Source organism: Perissodus microlepis, chromosome 12 (assembly GCF_051167445.1).
Source record: "Perissodus microlepis isolate ML-2025 ecotype Zambia chromosome 12, ASM5116744v1, whole genome shotgun sequence".
Lineage (NCBI taxonomy): Eukaryota > Metazoa > Chordata > Actinopteri > Cichliformes > Cichlidae > Perissodus > Perissodus microlepis.
This window is the reverse complement of record NC_140472.1, coordinates 35,314,635-35,330,871: the sequence shown is the minus strand read 5'-3', so window position 1 is coordinate 35,330,871 and position 16,237 is coordinate 35,314,635. Positions and strand designations below refer to the sequence as shown.

General features: G+C 39.7%; 1 protein-coding gene across 1 annotated transcript; it reads right to left on the bottom strand.

Annotated features, from left to right (window-relative positions):
• Window positions 1-257: 257 nt before the first annotated feature.
• On the bottom strand, window positions 258-16,020 carry LOC146376774 (uncharacterized). The gene is made up of 5 exons (XM_084945376.1): window positions 15,718-16,020; window positions 11,583-11,626; window positions 6,436-6,495; window positions 4,363-4,965; window positions 258-4,164 (listed from the first exon to the last, which is right to left on the bottom strand). Exons 2-5 carry the CDS (start codon window positions 11,596-11,598, stop codon window positions 1,190-1,192), a joined length of 3,654 nt encoding a protein of 1,217 aa, XP_084801502.1. The 5' UTR covers window positions 11,599-11,626; window positions 15,718-16,020; the 3' UTR covers window positions 258-1,189.
• Window positions 16,021-16,237: the final 217 nt, after the last annotated feature.

Genomic DNA, 16,237 nt, shown 5'->3' with positions numbered 1-16,237 from the left:
TAAACCAGCCATTTTCTCGCACTCTGATCTGCACTGTCATCCACTTCACTATGTTTTAAGGCAAACGAATATATCGTGTTTGAACAATAAAAGATATGCTATAACGTAAAAACTTTATCGTTCAAACAATATGATTATCACATTCTAACAATATAATATTTATATTGTGATAACGTGATATTATGTTGTTCAAACGTGAAAAATATATTGTTAGAACAAGTTTTCATGTTATAATGTGATATACCTCTATTTTTCTTTTGCTTGGGTGGCAGCTCTACACTTCCGTAACTTGATCCAACAAAACTGAAGAACAACATTTTAGCCCTTTTAGATTATTTATAAAGAAAGTCTGCCATATATCCATATATGTTCCTGACTTTCCAGTAATCAGACCACACACGATACATTAATAGAAGGACATTTTATTTTTATAAAACATTCTTACATAATGACCAACAACTTTTTTATATTCACTCTGAATTTCCATATAGGAACTATGGTACTGCATGTGTATAGTATCCACCAATAAAATCAGAGTAAAAACTGTTCATAAGTCAATAAAAGTCAATAAAACATTTCCTACCCACTTAAATAATTGTATCAAACTCTATATAAACACAGCGCTCAAATAAATGCACACAAAGACACATTAGAAAATAATGTAGTAACATCATACAATTTTTTTAAACCCTCAATATCAGTAATTATTATGTGCATGTATTTTGATATTTACCAGTTTTATATCTAAATTTATGTTATCTTATTGTTTACAAAGTAAATTTTTCACAGCTATTTTTCTTCCTATTTAAATGAATAAAACTTGCAAAGAACAGATCAGAAATTATTATTATGTTTTTAATCCTGCCATAAAATATTTGTGGCTCATATAATACAAATCATACAATTAATATTTCAAATATATCATCTGTAAACTGTTCAGTATTTCCAGGTTTGAAGTGGAAATCATTAACAGACAATAATTTGGTGAATTACTTTGAATTACTTTTACTTTCAAATGGAGAAGATAGAAAATGAATGTCCTTTTATGAGGACTATCACTCGCTCTCTGGTCTGAGGCAACTGTAGGTCCTTTGTGATGTTCCATGTGTTTTATTTTATGTTCACTTTCAAACACTGGTATGAAACTCATGTGTTCTTCTCTGTTTTACTGCCGCACTGTTTAAAGTCATCAGGCTATGATGCATTTATGTTTTTGTTTATATTTGTTAATTTTTTCTTCATGCTTTTTCTGCATCTCCTCCAATTCTTTCTTCAGTCTTTCTTCTTTGTCACTGGAGACCTTGTGCAAATGAGAATACTCATGTTTGTGTTTCTCATGCTCTTGCACTAACATCTTAAATGTTTCCTTCAGATCCCTTATCTCTTCATTATATTTCTCTATCAGAGATTCAAAGTCACTGGTGTATTTCTCTTTGAAGTCATTGAGGTCTTCAGCTTGATTCCTGGCCTCGTCTTCATATTTCTGCTTCATTTGTTTCATTTTTTTCTTGTTGTCATTCTCTAATTCTCTTCTTTTTCTTTCCTCCTGTTCTATTCTGACACAGTCATCTTTTATTCTTTTGTGATAATCTTCTTTTTCCTTTTCATATTTTTCTGTCAGCTTTTTGATTTTCTTATCTTCTGCTTCTCGTCTCTGTTTACTTTCTTTATACCTATTGTCCCACCATTCTTTCCTTTCCATCTCCCAGGCCTCTCTCTCTCTTCTCATTTCTTCTCTGTTTTGCTCCAGCTCTTTGATGAGCTCTTCTTTTGATTCAGATTCTATTTGCTTCTCCAAAGTTTCCAGTTTTTGTTTCCATAGTTGTTGTTGAGTTTCTTCCTGTTCTTTCTTCTTTCTGTTTTCATCTTCTCTGATTTTCTGTTCTCTCTCTCTCTCTTCTCGCTCCTGGTTAATGCGTTCCTCCATCTGCTTGAGTTTTTTCAAGCTCTGCTCTTTCTCAGACTCAAATTTAGAGATCTGTTCCTCCATTTCTCTTTTTATTTTTTGCATTTCTTCTTCATGTTTCCTTTTAAGCACCCCCTTCTCTCTTATCATGTCTTCATCCTTCTGTTTCAGCAGCCTCTCCATCTCCTTCTGTATCGCTGCCTCGGCCTCTTGGAACATCTCAGTGGTGTAGTATCTGCCATAATTGTCTTTCAACATGGCTTCAATTTTGATCAGCAGGTCTGTCACTTGTCTACGGTTTTTTGGATCTTTGTTGTTGAAGACGTGGTATCTGCCTCCACAGTCTTTAATCAGAGTTTTTACAAAATCAGCACATTCTTCTTCTATGTAACGTTCAATGGACATGTCTTCAAGCCCATCTCCTCCGGTGAAGGTAACAATGATGAAGTTTCCTGACTTCTTTCCAAAAATCTCTTTGATCTTTTTCACAGTTTCTTCCTCCTCCTCTGTAAATCGACCGATCTGCAGCACCAGTAAGAACACGTGAGGTCCAGGAGACAACATGCTGATACAGTTCAGAAGCTCCTGTCGAACTTCGTAACTGGACAGAGTCGTGTCAAACAAGCCGGGGGTGTCGACCACAACAACAGGACATCCATCAATCTCTCCTGCTGCTTTCTGACATTCTCTGGTCACAGATTTCCCACTGGCTTTGGATAAAAACACCTTTTTGCCCAAAATGGTGTTTGCAGTTGCACTTTTCCCACTGCCAGTTTTTCCAAGCAGCACCATCCTGATGGACTGTTCAGTTTGATTTGCATCATCAGATAAAGCCACACTGCTGCGTTTAATTTCCTGAAGTTCAGCTTTAAGTCTTGTTACCTTTTCCATTTGAGCTTTGGTGAACATTTCTTTTGTGAAGCACTTGGATCCTTTAGCTTTCATCTTTTCCACTTCATGCAGAAGCTTTGCGATCATTCGCTTTTCCTTGATGTTGAGAACAACATATCGTCCTCGATAAGTCTGACAGAGGTTCTGAATGTCTGTGTCTTGTCTAACAGAGTTAAGAACAGCTGGATCTGTAGGATCTGAGTCCACAGTGAACAGAATCATGGTGAAGTCATTGACTCGAGAGCTGAATGTGTTCTGGATGGTCTCTAACTCTTCCTTGTCTTCATCAGTGAGGGGAGCCACAGGTAGGACCAGGATGAAGGCATGGACACCCTCAGGATCACAGAGGGAGATACACCTGAGTGATTCCTCCATCACTGCCTGCTGAGGTTTTCCATACAAGGCAGGCAGCTCCACCAGGGAAACCCAACGTCCACACACCTCTCCCTGATGTTTAACACACTCTGATGAGTTGGAGACTGAATGAAGCTCAGTCTGACCTAAAATGGCCTTGGCTGCTGACGTCTTCTCTGCTGCTCTCCTCCCACACAGAACCAGGTTCAGACTGGACTTCAGATTGGGTTTAGCCTCTTCTTTTAACAGAACCAGGTTTAACGATGGTTTGATGAGTTCAGATTTTATTCTTCTGATCTCTTCAGGTGGTTTGATGTCTTCAGACTTTGGTCTGATGGTCTCTTCAGTTTGTTTGATGTATTGGGACTGAGATCTTCTGATCTTTTCAGGTGGTTTGATGTCTTCAGACTTTGGTCTGATGGTCTCTTCAGTTTGTTTGATGTATTGGGACTGAGATCTTCTGATCTTTTCAGGTGGTTTGATGTCTTCAGACTTTGGTCTGATGGTCTCTTCGGTGACTGTGAGAAATTTTCCTTTGTTCTCATGCACGATGTTCTCAATCTTCTCCATCAACTGTCTGTGATCATTTTCAAACATGTTGTACTGTCTACCTTCACAATCTCTAAGTAGAGAATTAACTGAAACTCCCATCTCCTCCTCATCTGTGATGATGACCATTGAGTGTTTAAAGGCATTTTCATTAAACACACTCAGGGTCAAATTCAGAGTTTTTCTGCTCTGCGTAGTAAAATCAGAAGGTTTCACCATCAGCAGTAGAACATTTGGTCCAGGAGGACAGAGACTCACACAGCTCTTCATCTCTTCTCTCGCTGCTTTCAGAGACGGACTTAAGAAGTCGGGAGTTTTCACTACTGTTAAAGGTTTTCCTCTCCACTCTCCATCGAAAACCTCTCTGTCTGGAGAAAATCCGTAATTTTTCTTCACAATAAAGTTACAGAATTCTGTCTTCTTTGCTGAGTTTCCTCCAAACAGCAAAATGCAGAGTCTACGTCCTGTAAAGGAGCAAAGATACAAACAGGAAATTACTCTCAGACTGTCTGACTGATCCTAAAAGCCTTTTGGTCTTTCTTCACTTTTTTCATCTTCAGTAAATACTGCTTCATGTTTTTGGTGGATCGTTCCTTCTGAGCACTTTAGAAAGTGTCTTTATGTTAAAATATCTACAGATAGAGTTTGGGGTTTTTACTTACCAACAGGCTGAGGATAATTCAAAGTAACAGGAGCTTCTTTTCTTTGTTCAGCGCTGGTGTGCTGACAGATCACATGTGTTCCATTGTTCATTTCTACAATGCGTTCCATGTTTTCTAGTAACTCCCAAATGTTGAGGTTTTCAAGCTGCAGTGACTTGTTATTACATCTTTGCATCATTTCCTGTATAGCTGCATAGTACATGAACATATACCCTAAACCTAGACGCCTGGGTGGTGATATCAGAACCAGTGAATGATCAAAGGAATGATCACTGAAGAAGTTCAGGACTCTGCAGAGTCTCGTTTTTTGATGCTCAGTGAAGTCTTCAGGCTGTAGAACCAGCAGGAACACATGAGGTCCGGGATCAGAGAGCCTCACACAGTTTTTCACGTGTTCCTTTATTTTCTCCTCTGAGATGTTTGGATGAAGCAGATCTGGAGTGTTGATGAGAAATATTTCTTTCCCTTGAATGTGTCCACTGACTCTCACACATCGGTCCAGTTCTTCCTCAGGGTTGAACTTTTTCTCTCTCAGTATAAAGTTCCCCACTGAGCTCCTCTCAGACCAGCTGTTCCCCAGCAGGACAGCTCTGAGCTCAGACACTGAAACGACAGCAAACACAAACACTGAACAAAGAATCTTTCAAAGTTAATACAAGCAGCAACAAAATTATATCATAGGTTGTAATTTATTTTTAATAAGTTCTCCCCTGTAACCGTTGAGTTTTAATTATTGAAAATTTGTTCTCTTGTTAAAATATGTGTTATTTTTTCTAGTATTTATGGACCATTACTGAACCATAGATATATATTCATATATGAGAATACTACATAAAGTTTGAGAGTTGACCTCTGTTAAAAGCTCAGTTTTACATCCACAGTGTTATAATCTGAAGACCAATTTTTTTTTTCTTGTTTGGCACAATTTTATTTCTATAATCTCTTTTGAGCATCATTGTCACAGAATGCATCAGTTTCAATAAATTGCACCAACTTCATGTCTGTGGCATAGAGCTACACAAACACTGGTATCCTGAATGTTTGATCTGTTAACATGAAGTTAAGGAGAAATTTGATATGCTGTAACCTCTCCCAGAAATGACACCCAAAAGTTTACATAAAATAGTTTTCTTCACTTTTCTATACATTATATTAGCTTTAAATGTAAAGAGAGAAAGCAGAATCCGTGCACTAAGAGGTTTTCATTATTCCAAACAGGCTTCTGTGACAGGTTGAAGGACTACTGCATATAAAACTGTTCAGTTAATACTCATTCATATCAGTTGATATAAGGATGAAAATAATGTAAATATGGTAAGAAAATGGTTAAGAGTTTATTATTTTTCATGTTATATTAATGGCTTTCATGTTATTTAAGAGAACTGCAATCTATACATCAGTGATCGGCTAGTAAGCCTTTTCTGGGATCGATTAGTAGTGTCTCTATTCTCCACTAGGGGGCTTTCGCGCGTTCTCCTCACTGCAATAAACTACTGCATGAGAGACGCAAGTCATAATCACTCTCGTGATTCTTTTCCCCCTGTTTTCAGGTAAAAGTGTTTAAAAGTTGATATATTTCCAATGTGTACACTGTTAAGATATTTAAGAGGTAATCCTTCATTGTTTTGTAAGCTTTAGAAGCATTATATTACAGTTTTGTGCACATGTATGTGGCGGTTTTGAGCCTCAGTTTTGTACTGTGTAATGGCCATTAAGATAACGGCAGGAGCTAAAAATGCTGCGATTGTCAGCCATTTTGTCAGGTAACCTGCTCAAGTATATGTATAGTAAGCACTTTAGTATTTCGGTTTATTATTTAGTGTTTTTCTTCCACCATGTGACATTTAGCAGTACAGAATGTGAAACGTTTCTGCTCATTTTCACTGCAATAAACTACTGCATGAGAGACGCAAGTCATAATCACTCTCGTGATTCTTTTCCCCCTGTTTTCAGGGGTGTAACACTTCAACTTCCTGCTATATTTTGTCTTCACCTGCTTCTGCCTAATGTCTTCCACCTTAAATTGCCCAGTTAAAGTTTGCATTAAACATATTCTTTTCTTTAAAAACTCACTGTAGGGTGGCAGAAATTCGATGCTGTTCCTGCGACGTCTGGGAAAAGTGTCTTGTGGTCCTGCAAAGATAAAGAAATAAATAACTCTTCTTTCATTATTATTAGTAGTTGTAGGAGCCATTCTTGGGTTAATACCTTATGTGGTCGCTAGAGGTCACCTTTTTCTGTTTTGATCATGTAAAGGTATTTAAGGTAGACGCACGTAATCGGCGTCAGGTGTGTCATTAATTGTAAGAAGGCAAACAGTTTGTGACCGTTGCGCTGTTATGTTAAGTTGATACGGAATAAAGACCAAAAAGGACAAGATACATACTGCTGGATTTATTGGACTGTTTACTTAATTCATGCATACCAGTGACATCGCGTCACCCCCGTTAACGACCACCTCAGTGGCTTCAAGCGTAGGCTTAGCCTCTACAATAGTAGTTTATGCACTGAGACATAATGTGTTATCCTGCAATGACTACATCAGATGGAAGAAAGCACTTTTAATGTCAACGGCTGACTGCATGAACAGATCACATTAGTTCTGGGAAAGATTATTAAACATGACTGTTAATTTTCAGAAAATACATTCTGACATTCTCACTACCTAATTTATAGCCAAAGTATTCACTCACTGTCTCTGTACTGTTTCGCTAGCTTAGCTTAGCTCGTAGCCGACTCGTTAGCACCATGGCTACTTCACCTGTCCCTCCTGCACTTTCCTGCTCATTGTGTCAGATGTTTAGCTACTCCTCGGCCTCCTTTAGCAGTAATGAGATCTGTAACAAATGTAGCATATTTGCAGCTCTGGAGGCCAGGATTACTGAATTGGAGACTCGGCTTCGCACCCTTCATTCACCCGTAGCTAGCCAGGCCCCTGTAGCTGGTGCAGCCGAAGAGAGCGTAGGCCCCGCTAGCTGTTCCCCGGCAGACCCCAAGCAGCTGGGGAAAGAGGGCGGCTGGGTGACGGTGAGGAGGAAGCATAGTCTTAAACAGAAGCCCCAGGTACACCACCAACCTGGTCCCCTCCCCAATCAGACCAGGAGTGACATGTTTAGCTGCATGTTCTCCTTAAATTGCTGGCTGTCTGAGTGGTGTCCCAGAAACGATGTGGGCTTCATAGATAATTGGCAAACCTTCTGGAGGAAACCTGGTCTTGTTAGGAGAGACGGCATCCATCCCACTTTGGATGGAGCAGCTCTCATTTTAGGAAATATGGACAAATTTATTAAACCCCCCAAAATATGACTATCCAGAGTTGGGACCAGGAAGCAGAGTTGCAGTCTTACACGCCTCTCTGCAGCTTCTCTCCTCCTGCTACCCCCCCCCAAAAAAAACCCATCTCCACAGAGACTGTGTCAGCTCCCAAAAAGACAAAAAACAAACTAAAAACCAGCAACAAACAACTTAAACAATCACAAAGAAAGAACAGTACAGTATCCACATCTGAACCAAAGAGTAAAACAGTGAAATGTGGATTATTAAATATTAGGTCTCTCTCCTCCAAGTCTCTGTTAGTACATGACTTAATAATTGATCAACAAATCGATTTACTCTGCCTTACAGAAACCTGGTTGCAGCAGGATGATTATGTTAGTTTAAATGAATCAACACCCCCGAGTCATTCTAACTACCAGAAATCTCGAAACACAGGCCGAGGGGGCGGTGTGGCAGCAATTTTTCACACCAGCCTATTAATCAACGAAAGACCCAGACAGACTTTTAATTCATTTGAAAGCCTGATGCTTAACCTCGTCCACCCCAGCTGTAAAACTCCACCTATCATCCACCTGGGCCTTACACAGAGTTTCTGTCTGATTTCTCAGACTTTTTATCTGATTTAGTTCTCAGCTCAGATAAAATAATTATTGTGGGTGATTTTAACATCCATGTAGATGCTAAAAATGACAGCCTCACTATGGCATTTAATCTGTTATTAGACTCAATTGGCTTCTCTCAAACTGTAAAAGAACCCACCCACCACTTTAATCACACTCTAGATCTTGTTTTAACATATGACATAGAAACTGAACATTTAACAGTGTTTCCTGAAAACCCTCTCCTGTCTGATCATTTCCTGATAACATTTACATTTACAATAATTGATTACACAGCAGTGGAGAGTAGACTTTATCACAGTAGATGTCTTTCTGAAAACGCTGTAACTAAGTTTAAGAAAGACATCTACTGTAATCCACCACTGTTATCATCTTCAATGCCCTGTACCAACATAGAGCAGAGCAGCTATCTGAACGCTACTCCAACAGAGGTCGATTATCTTGTTAATAATTTTACCTCCTCACTACGTACGACTCTGGATACTGTAGCTCCTGTGAAAACTAAGGTCTCTAATCAGAAGTACCTGACTCCGTGGTATAATTCTCAAGCACGTACCCTAAAGCAGATGACTCGTAAGCTGGAGAGGAAATGGCGTGTCACAAATTTAGAGGATCATCATTTAGCCTGGAGAAATGGTTTGTTGCTTTATAAGAAAGCCCTCCTCAAAGCCAGAACATCTTACTATTCATCACTGATTGAAGACAATAGGAACAACCCCAGGTTTCTCTTCAGCACTATAGCCAGGCTGACAAACAGTCAGAGCTCTGTTGAGCCAACCATCCCTTTAACGTTAACTAGCAATGACTTCATGAACTTCTTCACAAATAAAATTTTTATCATTAGAGAAAAAATTACCAATAATCATCCCACAGATAAGATAAGGCATCCTAGAACAGAGCTGGCCCTTCGGATAAGCCTGTTCAGTCTTTTCCTGTCCCCAGCAGACCACACCATAGAAGATGGCTGAGGCCACCACAGAGTCATAGAAGGACTTCAGGAGTGGGCCCTCCACTCCAAACTAATATTATCCACAGCTACTCTTAGTACCATTGATGTTAAGTTAGACTCTTTTTCTCCAATTGATCTTTCTGAGTTAATTTCAATAATTACTTCCTCCAAACCATCAACGTGTCTTTTAGGCCCCATTCCTACAAAACTGCTCAAAGAAGTCCTGCCATTAATTAATTCTTCGATCTTAAATATGATCAACCTATCTCTAATAATCAGCTATGTACCACAGGCCTTCAAGCTGGCTGTAGTTAAACCTTTACTCAAAAAGCATCTCTAGACCCAGCAGTCTTAGCTAATTATAGGCCAATCTCCAACCTTCCTTTCATATCAAACATCCTTGAAAGAGTAGTTGTCAAACAGCTAACAGATCATCTGCAGAGGAATGGCTTATTTGAAGAGTTTCAGTCAGGTTTCAGAGCTCATCACAGCACAGAAACGGCTTTAGTGAAGGTTACAAATGATCTTCTTATGGCCTCTGACAGTGGACTCATCTCTGTGCTTGTCCTGCTAGACCTCAGTGCAGCGTTCGATACTGTCGACCATAATATCCTATTAGAGCGATTAGAACATGCTGTAGGTGTTACAGGTACTGTGCTGCAGTGGTTTGTATCATATCTATCTAATAGACTCCAATTTGTGCATGTAAATGGAGAGTCCTCTTCACACACTGAGGTTAATTATGGAGTTCCACAGGGTTCAGTGCTAGGACCAATTCTGTTTACATTATACATGCTTCCCTTAGGCAGCATCATTAGAAGAGATAGCATACATTTACACTGCTATGCAGATGACACCCAGCTCTATCTGTCCATGAAGCCAGATAACACACACCAATGAGTTAAACTGCAGGAATGTCTTAAAGACATAAAGACCTGGATGGCCGCTAACTTTCTGCTTCTTAATTCAGATCAAACTGAGGTTATTGTACTCGGCCCTGAAAATCTTAGAAATATGGTATCTAACCAGATTCTTACTCTGGATGGCATTACCTTGGCCTCCAGTAACACTGTGAGGAACCTTGGAGTCATTTTTGACCAGAACATGTCCTTCAACGCACATATTAAACAAATATGTAAGACTGCTTTCTTCCATTTGTGCAACATCTCTAAAGTTAGAAATATCCTGTCTCAGAGTGACGCTGAAAAACTAGTTCGTGCATTTATTACTTCCAGGCTGGACGACTGTAATTCATTATTATCAGGAAGTCCTAAAAACTCACTGAAAAGCCTTCAGTTAATCCAAAATGCTGCAGCAAGAGTCCTGACAGGGACTAGAAAGAGAGAGCAGATTTCTCCTGTTTTGGCTTCCCTTCATTGGCTTCCTGTTAAATCCAGAATTCAAAATCCTGCTCCTCACATACAAGGTCTTAAATAATCAGGCCCCATCTTATCTTAATGACCTTGTAGTACCATATCACCCTATTAGAGCACTTCGCTCTCGCACTGCAGGCTTACTTGTTGTTCCTAGAGTATTTAAAAGTAGAATGGGAGGCAGAGCCTTCAGTTTTCAGGCCCCTCTTCTGTGGAACCAGCTTCCAGTTTGGATTCAGGAGACAGACACTATCTCTACTTTTAAGATTAGGCTTCAAACTTTCCTTTTTGCTAAAGCATATAGTTAGGGCTGGACCAGGTGACCCTGAATCCTCCCTTAGTTATGCTGCAATAGACGTAGGCTGCCGGGGGATTCCCATGATGCATTGAGTTTTTCCCTTTCCAGTCACCTTTCTCACTCACTATGTATTAATAGACCTCTCTGCATTGAATCATATCTGTTATTAACCTCTGTCTCTCTTCCACAGCATGTCTTTATCCTGTCTTCCTTCTCTCTCCCCAACCAATCACAGCAGATGGCCCCGCCCCTCCCTGAGCCTGGTTCTGCTGGAGGTTTCTTCCTGTTCAAAGGAAGTTTTTCCTTCCCACTGTCGCCAAAGTGCTGCTCATAGGGGGTCATATGATTGTTGGGTTTTTCTCTGTATCTATGAAGCGCCTTGAGGCGACTTTTGTTGTGATTTGGCGCTATATAAATAAAATTGAATTGAACTGAATTGACATATGTTATTGGTTAAACACATTGTTAAAGCATGTTACATGCAACACAGCATCCTGGTTCAGCAAAGACACTCAGATGAGACCTGCTGTACCATATTCACCTGTAGTCACATCGTTTATCCTCTAATAATCACTTTTTCTTCATTTTTTTCACATTTCTCCAAACAGGAGAAACCAAGAAACAATTAAATTATTGTCAGAAAGTGCTTGTAGAGGGAGGTAACTCACAGATACTGCATGTAAGTGTGACAAAGTAAGACTCACCAAATGCTGCTGCCATGCTGTCATTCAGCTGCAGAACTCACTGACTGTGGAGTTAAAAAGAAAAAACAACAATGACAGAGAAAACAGTTTGTTTTTCATGTTTGAACCTCTGACATCGAAGGAGTTTTGCACAGACGGTGCTGGATACAGACACTTGGATGGTTTTATGTAAATATTCACAACAAAGCGAACAAAAACTTGTCTTCAGAAGCACGACTGCCTGTAAAACATGGCAGAAAGTCCCTTTCAGACTGTTGTTCACTTTAAGGTGAATGGAAGTACTCTCAATGAATCATATTCAGTTCTTCCAAATGAACTCTCCTTATTTGAGTCAAGAATAAAGATGTAATCTGTCCATGAAGCCAGATAACACACACCAATGAGTTAAACTGCAGGAATGTCTCAAAGACATAAAGACCTGGATGGCCGCTAACTTTCTGCTTCTTAATTCAGATCAAACTGAGGTTATTGTACTCGGCCCTGAAAATCTTGGAAATATGGTATCTAAGCAGATTCTTACTCTGGATGGCATTACCTTGGCCTCCAGTAACGCTGTGAGGAACCTTGGAGTCATTTTTGACCTGTCTGTAACTGAAAATAAAATAAAATAAATAATAACAACAAAGGTCGATCAAATGGACCAATACGGCAAGGCCATGATGATCCACTTGGTAAAATAAATCCATTGGGTATCCTTGTTGGCCTTCAGACAACAATTCTGACGGCTAAAGAACCAAATGGGACAGGCAAAAAAAAAACACTGTGCAGGGGCGGGTCTAGCAAAGTTTTGCCAGGGGGGCAGGTAGGGCATTAACAGGGAAAGGGGGGCACAAAGAAATACTTTCTTATTCTCATTTAAAATGTCTCGCTTTTATTAAATAATTATCTAAATCTTTCAACCAACGTTTTTTGTTTGTTTGTTTGTTCTTCCGCTTGTCCCGTTTGGTTCTTTTGCCATCAGAATTATTGTCTAAAGGCAAAGAAATGCCCAACAGATTTACTTTACCAAATGGACCATCCCAGCCTTGCCATATTGGTCTATTTGATTCACCTTTGTTTTTATTGTTTATTTTATTTTATTTTATTTTATTTTCACTTGCTAAACATGGGACAGACATGACTGGGGGAAAGAAAGGGGAGAAAGAAAGAGAGGTAGGGAAAGAAAAACAGCGGGGAAGAGGAACGGGGATAAAGGGCAAAAAACAAAAAACCAACAAAACAAACAGACAAAAAAAATACATATATCAATCACCTGGAAAAAGAAAAAAGAGAAAGCAAGCAAAAAAAAAGAGATTAATATAATAAACAACATCATCGCGATGATCTATGTGAATATAACAGTAAATACTAAATATTAAACATTATTGTGCAGCACCTAAAATCGACAGCACACAGTGTGCTTTGTGGTAGGAGCCAAAAAGGGTGTAGTTTGTGTGTGTGATCACCCGTGTGTACACCTGTGAGCATGAGCGCGCTTGTTTTTTGTTGTTCCTTAATGTAATGATCTGCTAGAGGGTGTGGGGGGGCCACAACCCCGTCCTCCAGGGCATGAAGCAGGTATGGAGGAGATCCAGGCCCCAGACATCCAGAGGCCCTCAGATAAATCAAAGTTTTCATCTGATGTAAAATGTATAGAAATCATACATATACCAACAAGACTGTACATCACTGTCACAACAGTGTTTGTTTTCATTCAAAGGCTTTATGGCTTTAATACCTGGTGGGCCGGTCTCTAGTCAAAATGCCGATTTTTTGTCCCAGTGCAGCCCTGGGCACGACACGCAGTGAGTTAATCTGAGAAGGTGCATTAAAAAATAAATGGCCGGGCCAGCGGTGCACATCACAAATCAGCTCGCATAGACACATTAGTTGTGCCTCTTCTTAATGACGGTATCTTAGCTAACAACCCCAACTACCAGATTGGCTAAAAATAACTTAGCCTACCGGTGAGAGGGACGTTGCTAGCTGTCAGTTTTTTCAAGCGATGTTGAAATTTCCACATTCCGACACTTCAAAAGCTTCAGGAGCTGTCCGCTCAGCGCAGCATCACCACCACGGAGATACACGGATACATCCAAAGACTGTTTTCAGGACTTTCAGGTGTTTGGACCAATGTTTTCTTTTCTGATCAAACCAGAAATCTTTAATGAGCAGCTGGATTTGTCTCGCATTAACTGGCTGAGTTAATGCCTGTTAATGCGACATCGAAATGCAGGTGATTGAACTGAAAAGCTCGACTCTGTGGGGGTCAAAGTTTGCAGAACTATGAACGCAGCTGGAATCCACAGCTGTGCGTGTTCATGGAGCTGCATGTTCACCTGTTGGACATCACTACCTGACAAGTTTAACTGTCTTCAGAACATTGCAGAGGCCTTATTGACAGTATTTGGCTCTACATGTCTGTGTGAGCAGGTTTTCTCTCACATGAGTCCTCAGGTAGCCTCTGAATGCTGGACACTTGGAGACCTGTGTCTCTGAGTGGGAGCCCAGAGATCACATTAACATGTGTGTCTCTGTATTAACAAACATGCCGTATTGGCCCAGTTTATTTTTCTTATCATTGTTGTGAGGAGACCATAAATAGCATTTGTATTTTCTGTTGTACAGTTCATTTGCTGTTATGGATAAAAAGTCATTTTTTTGTTTCAAAATAGCTGATAACTATTCGCTGATAGCTGCCAACATCTGTGAACAAACATAATTCTATGAAGTTGTTCTATGTAGTGTGTAACTGTTAATAGAGAGCGTTATTAAATATATTGCTAATACAGTCATATGGCACACTGACTTCTGAGGAAATATTAGATGCACTCATCATCAGAGAGGTTGCCGACCCCTGCTTTAAAGCAACATAAGGGAACTTCTACTTGTGTCAGTGTTCTGTGATTTGGATGGCTTATCATAAAGCTATGTCCTCTAACTTTTCACCATTTTAATAGGATTTGAACACACACACACACACACACACACACACACACACACACGAATGCAGTTAGTCCTGTTCAGTGTGAGCTAACAAGTAAAAACCGGTATTTCACAAACCATTCATTGAAAATGTTCTACAGCTACATTGTCTGAAATTCAGTTGCCAAATAAGAGTACTGTAAAATAAAGCTGAAATAAACATGACTCAGAAATATCAGAAGGGCCTTAGATTAAGGTGTAAATCTTACAGTAGCTATATAATAAAGATAAAAATGGGGGAAAGATGGCATCAAAGTTAGAGGGAGAAAGCAATTAAAGGAACTCGTGAAAATCAGATAAGAGCCATAAGTTGTAACCGGCATGTAAGTGCAGAGGTCCCAGGGATGGTGCCACAAAGACAAATATGAAATCCCTGCATTACAGGTAATGTTCAGGGGCAAAGAAAATGCAGTTTACTTGGTTCGCTTCCCTGCTGTTATTCAGTAGTGGGCAGAAGTCCAGCCCAGCACCCCGGGTGCATCTGCCCTAGATATTAAAATTAAAAGCTAGCTGTTAGCAACAGCTCATCCCTTCCCTGCTGCTCCACACTGGTCACCACTGCAAAATCTTTAATTTTCCCCTACCTTTTCTCTTATTTTTTTCCTCTTGCCCGCTGAACAGGACAGGTTAAACCTGAACAGGACAGGTTAAACCAGGTTAAACCTGTCCTGTTCAGGACAGAAAAGACAAGAAAGAAAAGAAAAGATAAGAAAAAAAAACAACAGCTTGGGGTCAAAATAGCCATTCGTTTTTGCCTTAATCCTCGAATCTCTCCCAATTATTTTCTTACCACATTAATGTTACCTTCCTCACTTCTTCTTCTGATGCTAACAGTGAGGTCTGGTTACTTGTTGTTGTTGGCATACGTCTAATTTCTAGTAAGGAAATGAAATAAACTAAATGGAAAGATTAAGACCAAGGTGATCACAGTTACAGTTGAGTAATATGTGCAGTAGTAACCTTGGAAATAAAGAGCAAACAGCACTATTCTTCTACACCGTTTCCGCGTCTGATTTCAGCCAGAACTCAAACTGAACCTGAAGTTATAAAAACTTCTTGAAATCTGGAGTTCAGTGAGAAAGAGAAGCTTATTTCTGTCTTTTAGTTTAACGAAGCTGTTTGCAGCACAATCACCGTTTTATCAGCAAAAAAGGGTTGAACACAAACTCACCCGACACTCATGAGACTAACTTTCCTTCCAGGTTCGTCCTCTCGTGCTGCCAGTCATCAATTATTAAAATCAGTCCATATAGCCAACACACTGACTGACTGCATCCAGCTTTCCTCTATATATTTCTTTTTCGTTTTAAAACGTTTAGTTTGATTTGATTCGACGGAGGAATTTATTACTGCGCACCGACGCGAATGAAAGCGAAAGTATTTAACTGACCAGGTGTGCATTCCAATTTGCTTAGGAAGGTTTCCACTGTAAATGACGCAGACGCGGAAGTATCTGCGTGGCGGCCATAGTAAGAGCTGCTCCAATTCTCCAAACACTAAAGAAAGGAGCTTCAGTGCTTCCTTTATTGCCTCCTTTAGCATAGGATACACTGGACCATCCTTTATGAAAAGGGAGGAGAAAATGCCGTCCCATAATTCATTGCTGACTGCAATTCGGATCGATAATCTGACCATTCACGAAAGCCATCACATAATAAAGTTGTACAGATCATTTAAATTGTAACTGCATT

Excerpts from the sequence above, each read along its gene's own strand:
- LOC146376774 (XM_084945376.1), bottom strand. Across the intron at positions 4,966-6,435 it reads CGAATTTCTGCCACCCTACA|TGTCTGAGCTCAGAGCTGTC; the intron begins GTGAGTTTTTAA and ends CTGTCGTTTCAG. Across the intron at positions 4,165-4,362 it reads GAATTATCCTCAGCCTGTTG|GACGTAGACTCTGCATTTTG; the intron begins GTAAGTAAAAAC and ends GCTCCTTTACAG.